This window comes from Trachymyrmex cornetzi, unplaced genomic scaffold (genome assembly GCF_001594075.2).
Source record: "Trachymyrmex cornetzi isolate Tcor2-1 unplaced genomic scaffold, Tcor1.1 scaffold8, whole genome shotgun sequence".
Taxonomy (NCBI): Eukaryota; Metazoa; Arthropoda; class Insecta; order Hymenoptera; family Formicidae; genus Trachymyrmex; species Trachymyrmex cornetzi.
Genome location: NW_017300135.1, coordinates 95,871 through 108,781, shown reverse-complemented (window position 1 = coordinate 108,781; position 12,911 = coordinate 95,871). Strand labels below are relative to the sequence as shown.

The following is a 12,911-nucleotide window of genomic DNA, read 5'->3' as shown; positions in this document are numbered from 1 at the left end:
ATATATAGTATATATTAGTAATTCAAGATTGAATTATTTAAGCAACGAAGATCCAACTTCGACCGTAATAGGCATTTTAAATTTCTAGTATTTTTTTTATGTTGATATTAATTTTTTTATCGTAAATTTTGATTATGTAATACAATATTTAGTATTTTTATACTTAAAAGTACTTTCACAAATAAAACGAAAGTTCAAATTGTTACAAAGTATATTTATTAATAATTTGTTGCACTTATTATGTATTAAACTTAATATGATATTAACAATATATCAAACACATATTAAAGTTAAACTGAAACAATAATAAATCACAGTAATGAACATATAAACATTCAAATTATAAACAATGTATAATCTTTGGAAATGAAACTTTTTACTTAACGCTAAACTAACAGAAATAAATATTATCCGTCTCTATAACAAAAATAAATCATCTTAATTAAAGTAAGAAAAGTCTTCAAAATTGTTAACTAAATTATCAGATCTGTTGCTTTCGTTTTCAGTTTTGTATTTTTCAACCTTTTCTATTGCTTTCAAAAAATCTTTCTTGCCGAGCAGAAATTTATAGAAATCGACACAACTCATATCTTTAAAATTATATCTTATTTTAATGAGTGAGGAGACAGTGTGTGTGATCCCAACAAATTTCTTTCTTTCGTCCATTTTGTTGTATAATTAGTGAAAACATCCTCTTTACGTTTGCATTATGTGCTGGTATGCAGAAAAAATACCGTGCTTATATCTTTAATAATTCGGTACATGTATGAGCACTCGGAGTTTTAAAAAATTTAAGCCAAAGTTTACGAGTACAATGAAAAACCATACAAAATCCGGACCGCTTCAAAAAATCCGGCCGGACACTCTCCGACACCTTCAAAACAAGGACAAATCCGGGAAAATCTGGATGGATGGCAACCCTAAATATATGTATAATAAATTTACATTGATTTAAGTAAATTATACAAATCAGTAAACAAGTTCATAAGATATTAAATATTAATGTGCTAAAAACATTTTTGTTGATCCCGAACTAAGTAATACATGCAGAAATGTATAAAGGCCCATCTACATTGTAATGTTTATCGTAAGCTCCTTACGATGATTGTAACTCGTCGTAACAATTATCGTAAGCTCGTTGCAAGAATTGACTCTTACGATTACGATGTTTATCTGGCGACACGATAGTCAATGAGAATGAGGTTAGTGGCTACGTTTACACCCAGCGACCTGACAGCGACCTGACCTATATCGTGACCAAAAGTAGGTCTAGTTACCAATCGTTTACACCAAAAGAGATCTAAAACTTTATGGGTTCGTATTTAGTCCACGCTGGTCCGAATTACTGAGCCATCTATCGTATTTCGTACAAATTATTTCCATATAGCATTGTATATACTTGCGATTGCAAACATAACTTATTGAGGTTAAATAACAGTGTTTTTAAGTGTATTGCAACAATATATTTGAGTGTACGAAATGTCACATTTGCAACAATATATTATGTTTTTTCAACATATGGTTTTGACTAAAAATAGAAGAAATATCCTTTCTTTGAAAATTATGCGAAAAAAAATGTGGGACAGGATTCGACAACTGCGCAGGATGCAGAAAATAATGTTTATAGAGTATGTGAAGATGTTTCCTAACATTTTGGAAATGTATTTTAATATGATACACGTTGAAAAGAGCATATGGATGAAGCCGAGAAGCAATCATTTTTGGCATGAAATAGTGCTATGTACATATATAAATTCAGACTGGATAGAAAGTTTCCGAATGTCTGCAGAAACGTTCAATGATTTGTGCTTTTTATTACGACCTGCTTTGAAACCTAAACCGCTTCTGTTAAAATCAAGAGAACCACTATCAGTCGAAAAGCAAGTCGCTGTTGCTATATATAAATTAGCAAGCTGTGCAGAATATCGTGTTGTAGGCAACGTATTTGGAATTCATAAATCTACAGTAAAAAAATGTTTTTTTCGAGTTGTCAATGCTATAAATAATTTGATGATGAAAGATTATCTCCAAATGCCAAATACATACGAAGCTTCAGAAATAGCAATGAATTTTGAAATGGTATCGCACATTCCACAAATTATTGGATGTATCGACGGTACGCACATACCTATATTGGCTCCATCAGAGGGCTATCGAGATTTTGTAAATCGTAAGGCCTTCATATGTTTTACAAGTAGTTGTTGACGATAAATGCAGGTACATATTTACATTCATATTTACTAATAACAAAAATCGATAATTATTAATGTTATGATGTATTGTTTATAGATTTAGAAATATTTGTGTTCGTCATCCTGGGAGTACCCATGATGCCGCTGTATTAAAAGATTCAAGTTTGTATAGAAATGTTAACAATGTTATTCCACAGGTAAGAATAAAAACAACAATTAATCATTATATAATTAATATAATATTTATATTTTGTCATTATGTAATTTATATAAGCATGTATCCATATTTTTTATATTGACTTTATATAAGAAAGGTATAATTAATATTATTGTATACTTTTTATTGCAGGGTACAAGAAATATTAACGATTTAGAGATTCCTTACTTTATTGTCGGTGACCCTGCGTATCCACTGTTACCGTGGTTATTAAAAGGCTACCCCGGTATTGTAACAATTGAACAAGAATCTTTTAATGTTCATTTAAATTCTGCAAGAGCTCGTGTAGAAATGGCATTTGGCCGTCTGAAGGCACGTTGGAGAATACTCCTAAAAAGAATTGATGTAGATCATGTATTCGTTCCAAATATTGTAAGTTGCTGTTGTATTTTACAAAATTTTTTGGAGTCTAGGAACGAACAGTTTTTTCAACAATGGCTGAATGATGTGGTCGAAGCAGAAATAATTTATCCACAGCCTGTAAATGTTATTAACCAAGAACGTGATAATATCTCTGGATCAACTATTCGAAAACATTTAACAGATTACTTATGTAATAATTTTCCATTGCGTACAAGTGTTATAAGATAATATACAATAATATACGATATTCAAGGTAAGATAAAAAGAATTTTAGATAAGAAACATAGGTCTAATATTTATACTGATGTTTTATTTTTATTATACTTTTCTTATATAAAGTCAATATAAAAAATATGGATACATGCTTATATATATATATATATATGTACATATATACATGAAGATAGTTATATTTGTTTATTTACTTTTTGTTGGATATTACCATCCGACCATACCGACGTCTCTTATATCGGTGTCAGCAGCGACACCTTCGAGGAACCACAAAGTCGTGTCACTGCATTACCAATCTATCTATTTTTATTATTCATGTTCTTCTACACTGATCTATCGACATCTTGTTGTCTTGTCTCGTATATTAACTCGACTAGTTTCACTACGCACAATAAAGTACGTCATATTAGTTTGTCTGTCAATTCTGTTTCACTTCGTTTACAACCTTCCATCTCCAACAAATGGTTATGGGCCCAGGAGAACACTATAATTGCAAGTGTTACGATTAAATACGAGTGACGCAGATTCTCGCGCGTGATATAAGTGCTCAGTGCAAAGAGGCGCGTGCATCTCCACACGTTCGCTTCTCGAGTACGGACAGCATCTTTCATATCCGAAGACACACGTTATATCGAACTGTCGAGTGACTTTGTGGTCAACGCAAACGAATATAAACCGCGAGTGCAAGCGAATCTTTTGGATCTCTATTCGCGCGACAAAGCCGTTTTTTTTCTCTCTCTCTTCGTCCGGCCGCCATTAGCATCGTGCATACCGTCACACGACAAATCGCGCGGGGCGTCCACAATAATTATCGAGTTCAAGGAATAACCTGCAAACGCAAAAGTGAGCAAGATGTCTGTTACAAACATCGTTAACTCGACTCGTATTGAGACCTTGTCGAAAGACAATTATGACACTTGGCGCATACAAGTCGAGGCGCTACTTGTAAAAAACGACACGTGGCAGTACGTATCCGGCGAAAGACCGCAACCGACCGTCTCAGATGAAGCGTCGCGAACCGCATACAACTCGTGGGCTGAAGACCGCAAGGCGAAATCAGACCTTATCTTATGCATCAGCCCATCCGAGCTGAAACATGCCAGGAATTGCACGACATCCAGAGAGGTATGGACAAAGCTTGAATCGGTGTACGCATCGAAGGGACCTGCCCGCAAGGCGGCGCTCCTGAAACAGCTGATACAAAGTAAGATGCAAGAAGGAGACGACGTACGTATTCACCCGTTATGACCTTTTACGACATTGTTGATAAATTGCAAGCGTTGTTATATAGCCTATCTTACAGCTATGAAAATTTTAGATGCGCCATAGAATCGCGGGATCAACCCCCCGATGCAGAATCGCTGCGAGTAAAAATTATAGAGGAATACGACTCAAGGAAGCAAAAGGCCGCTGAGAAGGATCCGAATGCCTTAATTGCCAAATACTACAACAGGAGAAACAACAACTCGAAACGCAACGTGAATGTCAGGTCATCGGACAAATATAGGCAAGAATCTAACCGACGAACCAAGTATAAATGCAACAAATGCAACAAATTTGGACACAAGGCGTCCGAATGTTATTCGAAAGTAGACGCAAAGGACCCGAACGTTGCTTTAACAGAGGAAACGTACCTTTCCGCTCTTCAAACGGATATACAAGAAGATGCAAAACTCTGGTGCTTAGATTCTGGGAGCACAACCCACTTATGCAACGACATGCAGTCTTTTGCAAATACCGAGATGACCAAGGCAAGAATAAAATTGGCGAGCAACGCTATGCAAAGGCCACCGCAAAAGGCAACGTGAAGATTTCCACCTCTGACGGAAAGATGAACAAAACGATAACGTTGGAAAACACACTTTACGTTCCGAACCTGAGAACGAACCTCCTGTCTGTATCAAAGATTGTCGACAAGGATCACACTGTAATATTCAAGAAGGATGGTGCAATAGTTAAAAACCCACAGGGCAAAATTTCACTCATCGCTGATCGAAAAGGGGCCCTCTTCCTACTACGCGCAGGAGGCGAACAGTAATGCGCTGCCGCGGAAACCGCCAAAACTGACGCAGAGATTTGGCATGAAAAATTGGGTCACCTAAATTACAACGACATGAATCTCATGTTAAACAAGGTGTCGGGCATGAAATTCCCGAGTATTCGTAAATCAAAACCTTGCGAAATCTGTTTGGCTGGCAAAATGTCAAGGCTACCATTTCCATCCAACCAAAATCGAGCACGCAACGTACTGGACATCGTTCATACGGACTTGTGCGGCCCGATGTGCACAAAATCAAACGGAAATGCGGCTTACCTACTGACATTCACGGATGATCACACTCGCTGGTGCGAAGTATTTTTCTTGAAGAATAAAAGCGAAGTCACATCCAAATTCCTGGAATACAAATCAAGAGTCGAAAACTATACAGGAAGAAAAATCAAGGCAATCCAATCGGACAACGGAACCGAATTCTGCAATTCGGAAATGGACAACATCCTGAAGAAAGCGGGAATACGCCGACGACTAACTACCGTATATACCCCACAACAAAACGGCGATTGCGAACGACGCAATCGAACTCTAATCGAGACTGCTCGATGTATAATAATACAAAGCGGACTCGCACCATCTTTATGGGCCGAGGCGGTAAATACCGCCAATTAGATAAAAAATAGATGCGTCACGAGGAGCTTTAACAGCGCAACTCCATACGAAAAATGGCACAACAAAAGGCCGAACATTGGATACTTCGCCACTTTTGGCGAAAAGGTCTGCATCTTGGATAAATCTCCAAATAAAGGCAAAATGGACCCAAGAAGCATCCCAGGAATCTTCGTTGGATATTTTGAAGTGTCTAAAGGTTTTAGGGTATGGATTCCCAACTCGAAGAAAATTATCATTACCAGAGACATCAAATTCCTACAAGAAATCCAACACACCAACAGTGGGGAGGATATAATATGCGACGAGACTAAAAACGGCAGATTCATGCTTGGTGAAAATCAAGACCACCAAAAGGAAAGCATCATTGGACCAAATCATTCTTCAGAGCGCGATGAAACTCGTGATAACGTACCAGATGACAATGATCGAACAATCGACGATTCAGAAGAAGGGAGCGGCAACGAGGAAAATGAACAAATGCACGAAGAAATCAATTCACGCATGAAACGCGGACCAGGCGGACCTCGGAAAGCAGTTACCGGAAAACCTGGTCGCCCCTCGAAGATATATAACATGATACCATCTGACGATGCCGCTGATATATCGATTTCGGAAGATGACGATTGGCAGGATGCCCAATACGCAATGAACGCATCCGAAATACCCATAATAAATTACTTAGTGGACCGGATCGAAACGAATGGAAGGAAGCGATCTATTCCGAGATAAAGAGCCTGATAAGAAACGACACATGGACAATCGTGGAAAAGCCAACCAAGGCTCAAGTTATCGGTTGTAGAACCGTGCTTCGCAACAAACACGATGAAAATGGATCCATTGAACGTCGAAAGGCTAGAATAGTAGCCAAAGGCTTCACGCAAAGGCCAGGCATCGATTTTTACGACACATTTGCTCCAGTCGCCAGATTGAGCTCTCTAAGACTGTTAATGGCACTTTCAATGGAATTGAATCTAAGCATCGAACAAGTAGATGTCACGACAGCGTACCTCAATGGCGACATCGATGCTGAAATCTATATGGACAAACCAGAACACTTGGAAGAGATGTTAAGACGGATCGCGACCGAAGAAAAGGACATCAACCTGGTCAACGAGGCAAATAAAATGGCAAATAAAATGCTCTCGGATCTAAAGGGAAATAACAAGGTTTGCAAATTAAGCAAGGCCCTCTACGGATTGCGACAAGCAGGCAGGCAATGGCACAACAAGATTCATGAAACTCTCTGCCAAATAGGACTTACGCCATCGAATGTCGACCCCTGCGTATATTTCAACAAAACCGGCAACACGCTAACCTTAGTTCTCCTATATGTGGACGATATGCTCATAGCTTCATCCAATCCCAAGGAGACACGACGGATTAAATTAGAGTTGGCTAAAAACTTTGATATCAAAGATATTGGACCGGCAAGATATTGTTTAGGAATTGAAATTCGTAGAGATAAGAAGAAACTCATGTTAACGCAATCGAGTTATATCAAGGATACTCTAAGGAAATTTGGCATGGAAGACTGCAAGGCAGCAAACACACCATTGGCCCTCAGAAGCAACGAACACGAGAACGAGGACAAGGCCAACGCCCATGGAGAAAAATACCCATTTAGAGAACTACTCGGTGCACTTATGTACATAGCCATAGGCACCCGACCAGACATAGCTTATGCCGTAAATTTCCTTAGCCAGTTCAACAATTGCTACAATAAAGAGCACTGGATTGCGACAAAGCGAATCCTGCGATATCTAAAGGGTACCGTAAACCATGGTCTGGTTTTCCAGAAGACGAATCAACCTCTGAAGTCCTACGCTGACGCGGACTGGGCGAATGACCGAGCAGACCGCAAATCCTATACAGGATTGGTTTTCATTCTTGGAGGCGCAGCTGTATCGTGGGAATCTCGAAAGCAACGCTCAGTAGCACTATCATCGACTGAAGCGGAATACATGAGCCTGACCGACGCCGCGAAGGAAGGCATTCACCTCTCAACATTCTTAGGACAAATGGAATTAAAAAACCTGGCCAACGTGGAGATGTTCAACGACAATCAGGCCGCAGGCAAACTGGCTCGTAACCCAGTGTTCCATGCAAGGTCCAAGCACATCGACGTGAGATTTCACTTCATTCGAGAGACTCTCAAGCATCACCCTATCAAGCTGAAGTATCTACCCACGGAGTTCATGACAGCGGACATATTAACAAAAGGGCTACCCAGTACAAGGCACGGAACACTCACCGAAAGACTCGGGGTGATTGAGTTAATCTCCGACTGTTCGGATTGAGGGAGGATGTTGGATATTACCATCCGACCATACCGACGTCTCTTATATCGGTGTCAGCAGCGACACCTTCGAGGAACCACAAAGTCGTGTCACTGCATTACCAATCTATCTATTTTTATTATTCATGTTCTTCTACACTGATCTATCGACATCTTGTTGTCTTGTCTCGTATATTAACTCGACTAGTTTCACTACGTACAATAAAGTACGTCATATTAGTTTGTCTGTCAATTCTGTTTCACTTCGTTTACAACCTTCCATCTCCAACACTTTTATACCTGTTTACTTATATTATGATCGCTCATCACATGAAGATGAAATTGATGGTGAAGGCATTGATACATTTGTTTCAGGAGAATTTATGAAAGTCGGTGATGGTAAAGGAGAAGCAATTGCAGTAAAAGATGAAGATGATGTATGTGATAACGAAGGAGATGGTGACAAATGATATGGATACACATTTTGAGCAGAAGTTGACGGGAATGTATGCATTGGAACTGAAGTTGGTACAAACTGAGGATATTGGAAGGATATTGGAGTTGGGTGATTGCATTGTTTGTAATCCTTTCATAAAGGTCTCCAAAATTAAAGTCTGATGCTGGTGTTCTTTTTCAATCATTTCCTTTTCCCATTGTCTTTGATTATCCAATTGCACGTTTATTGCATCGTCAAACATGCGCATTTGTTCCTTCATAATTCATTTTTGCATTTCTTCGGCCTGTTTTTTCGCAAAACTTCTGCAAAGTTCTCCGCCAACTTCATATGTGTGTTGCGACCTAAAAATACATAAATAAATAATATTTTGTGTGAATGTATGTAGAAACAAATTATTAAAATTTATATGATGTACTTATTAGCATAAAATAAATAAGCTTTTATGTAATGCAGTATTTATAATGTTTTATTTTATATAACTTTTAATTTAATATTAATTTATAATTATTAATATTTATAATTTTTTAAATAAAAGTCGTGTGTAATATTTTATAATACTGACCCGTTTTTCTTTTTTTAGATAATGTATCATTTACAACCTTTTCATTTTCCTTATCTGTTAAATCAGCTTGGCATTCTGCATTATATTCTATTTGAACCGGTTCTTGTTCAAGTAATTCTATAACTATGAGTGTATCATTATTATAAATGTAAATAAGTAGTAAATAACAAACGGATTAATAAACATTATTCACATGCTTTGAATATTGTCACTGGAATCGATACCGATGTCAGTAATAGCTTGGACTGATGGCCTTCCGCAATAAAGTTGTTCCATTTCATCATAAAAAGCAAATGTCTGACGACTAGCACTTGTATTATTGTTTCTTTTACATTTAAAATACATTTCTTTCAAATGTTTCAATTTTACTTTCATTTGTACGCCACTTTTTATGAAACCCATCTCTTTCATACTAGGTTCCAATGAATTATAGATATCTATATGTTTGTGGCGTTTCCCATCCATCATCTGTATTATTCTCTTTTCAATACAAAGATTGAGAAAACATCTTGTTTCTGTTTCAGTCCAATTGGAACCTTTACATTTTTTTTCAGAGCTATTGAACAAAATATTTTCGAAACATGAAATGTGAGCTTTATCCCGACAAGTATTAGTTTAATTAGCAAAGGTGTACTTACGAATTGGAATCTTTCTGAGAATCGCCGCATGACATTTTTTGCATTTTTTAAAAATACTTATGTTCTTTGAACAAATTAACACTAATAAGTCTTTTTATTTTATCTAGAACTAGATAACAAACCGGCTTAACCTCTAATTCCACAAAACAGAAGTGAAGAGTGAACTTTATCGAGCAAATGAAAAAGCTTTAGGTCGCGTTGCGCGTTTACACCGAGAAAGCAGACGACCTATTTTAGGTGAGGCCGTTAAGAAACGCGGCCTGACCTAAAGCTAGGTCGAGTCATCTACCAAATGTTTACACCATAGGACCTAAATAATTTAGGTCGAATTTGAGGTATAGGTCGCGGACTAAGCGCGCGGTGTAAACGTAGCCAGTGAAATCCACGAGCAACGCGATTGATGAGGTCAATTGATAGGCCTAAACCCATCACCTTCGGTAACATTTTTTTCATTATTCTTCATAATAAAAAAACGATACTTACAACGTTTTATTTGGCCCTAACATTCTGTTTCGCTATTAACTGCGATACGATCTTATGTAAACAAACAATGTTTACAGTAGCTTCTATTCTTATGACTACAATCATTTACAATCGCAGCGTTACGATAGATGTAGATGGGCCTTTATAAAAAAACATACTAGATTAGATCGTAAATACAAGATAAATAGAGTGAATTCTTGACATAAATTAAAAATATTACTCTCAAATATTAAATATTAAAAATAATTTCAATGACGCTCATATGTTATAAAAATAATTGATTAAATCCAACCCTGGTATAAAAAATGTAGATGAGCAATTTTTATATCTGGCTCAACATCTTGTCCAACCTTATACGTTTTGATTTATTAGAATCGAGTCATTGTATATCGTTTATGTTTATAGATAAGCAATTTTTAGATGTACATAAATAACAATTTTATTATTCCATATTATAATAGAACAGCACGCTTCGACTTAACTCAGTCATCATCAGCTGTAAATGTACATAATATATTCTTTATTTAATAACTAATCTAACCCCTCGCATAAAACATTATTATAAGGATCATCTCAACAATTTTTAATACTGTCAACAATAAGGAGTATTCAGCTATAGTCATATATTTAAAATATAATTACAATATATATAGATGTTTCGGTCAATATTTAACCATTTTCAGTACACACACACAAATATAAAAAAGTTATTACAATAAAAACAATTAGATAAAATCTCAGGTCCAAATGAAAAAGTTGATATACATATCGTCAGCAGGGATGCCAGACCAGTGACGGTTTACGACATCGAGACTAACGCCATCAGGCGGCGGGCTGGCACAACCGATTGCAACACAAGCGCGAGCCCGTGTCCGTGTGACTACGTAGTTAGAAGCGTGCCGACTATATCGTCGACTTGTTCGCACTCGTTCTCATTATTTGGCCTTGTCGGCGCGTTGAGAGCGAGAGAGAACCTGCCTTCGCTTTTGTAGCTTCACTCAAGCGACCGAAATATGTTCTCTCGGCCGCTCGGCGTGTATCAAGAGGTATAGAGACATTCTAGATAACATACGGAGTGTCCCTTAAACTGAGTCGAAAAGTCCTCTATCATTTTGCAATTTTCGCAATAGTTAACAAGATATTAATTACTAAAAATTGCAAAATATTGGACTTGAATAATTTTTTACTCAAATAATATCAACTTTACAGAAAAACTGCAAGAGACAAAAATTATTTATTTTCTTCTCCTAAAGTTCTGAGAATTTTTTCAGAATTTTTTTCAGAATTTTTTAATACCGTATTTTCTAATGTTGGTAAAAAAAGAAAATGCAGTTCTTAAAAGTTGATAAAAAATTCTGAAAAAATTCTCAGAACTTTATGAGAAGAAAATAAATATTTTTGTCTCTTGCAGTTTTTCTGTAAAGTTGATAGTATTTGAGTAAAAAATTATTGAAGAATTATCCTTGGCACTTTAAACGATATTTGAACATTTACTATTGATAAATATCAAGAAACGTCAATAATCGGTTAAAGCCAGATATTATAAATACAATACAAATTCTTAATTTCTAAATTTAATTATCTCAGATGTGACTGTGCGCCGTTCGAACGTTAAGCACAATCAATCTGAGATGTTAATAATATAAATGCGATGAGGCGCCGAAACATTCGGACATTCCTATATATGAAATAATCCCCCCTAAATTAATTTTGTAAAGAACTTATTGCGAAAAATATTACCTTAGCCAGGATTTACTATTGAATTATACATTACAGTTTTTCATTCTTTTCACTTTTATTGAAGTTTCTATTCATGTACATATATGTACATATTGTTGCTCGACGGAAACCGCGAGAAGATGGTGGTCTCTTCTGTCAGGAGGGAAATGTAAAAAATTATATTTAATCTATTAATATAACTATAATATTTATCTGAAATATTCAGGGTTGGGTAAGTTAATTTTTTCTTTTAATTAAGTTAAGTTAAAGTTAACAACCTTGAAAATTTAACTTAGTTAAGATATAAGTTAATGTATAATGAAATTAATTGAATTAAAAGTTAAGTTAATAAAAAAAAGTAATTGAAAAATTAGAAGTTAAATTTCTTTCTATTTTATGATTTCAGAGTCTTACAAATAATGGAAATGACAAACATATCTTCATTTAGAATATACTCAATATTTTATTTAAACTTTTTGTTAATATATACTGTTATATATATATATTGATTTCAACCTACCAAAAACTAGATACATTATAATATACCGTTTTTGCTAGATTGAAATCAATATATAATGTTAATAACATATAAAAACAAAATTTTTAATTAAAATATGGAGTATGTTCTAAATGAAGTATATGTTTGAGTCTGAGACTTAACTTCAACAAATTTAAATAAAAAGTTAATAGTTATCGATAAAATGTAACTAAATAAAGTTAAAAAGTTAAGAGTCTAAAATGTAACTAAGTTAAGTTAAAATTATTTAACTTTTCAACTTTTAACTTAACTTTTAGCTTTTTAACTTGGCACTACCCAACCCTGGAAATATTTGTATTCAACAGGGTTGCGTAGTGCCAAGTTAAAAAGCTAAAAGTTAAGTTAAAAAGTTGAAAAGTTAAATAATTTTAACTTAAATTAGTTAAATTTTAGACTCATAACTTTTTAACTTTATTTAGTTACGTTTTATCGATAACTATTAACTTTTTATTTAAATTTTTTGAAGTTAAGTCTCAGACTCAAATATATATTTCATTTAGAACATATTCTATATTTTACTTAAAAGTTTTGTTTGTATATAACATTTACATCATATATTGATTTCAATCTA

At 35.4% G+C, this 12,911-nt stretch overlaps 1 protein-coding gene and 1 long non-coding RNA gene across 2 annotated transcripts in view; both read right to left on the bottom strand.

Annotated features, from left to right (window-relative positions):
* Nucleotides 1–976, bottom strand: part of LOC108768489 (uncharacterized) — a 1,523-nt gene extending 547 nt beyond the window's left edge. The window contains exons 1-2 of the long non-coding RNA XR_001940495.1: nt 920–976; nt 523–533 (exon numbers count right to left, since the gene is read on the bottom strand). This is a non-coding gene — a long non-coding RNA (uncharacterized LOC108768489). The remainder of the gene's footprint in view (nt 1–522; nt 534–919) is intronic.
* Nucleotides 977–8,632: 7,656 nt separating this feature from the next.
* LOC108768500 (uncharacterized) lies at nt 8,633–9,489 on the bottom strand. Its single transcript, XM_018518948.1, has 3 exons — nt 9,187–9,489; nt 8,963–9,085; nt 8,633–8,741 (listed from the first exon to the last, which is right to left on the bottom strand). Exons 1-3 carry the CDS (start codon nt 9,428–9,430, stop codon nt 8,656–8,658), a joined length of 453 nt encoding a protein of 150 aa, XP_018374450.1. The 5' UTR covers nt 9,431–9,489; the 3' UTR covers nt 8,633–8,655.
* Between the last annotated feature and the right edge of the window lie 3,422 nt (nt 9,490–12,911).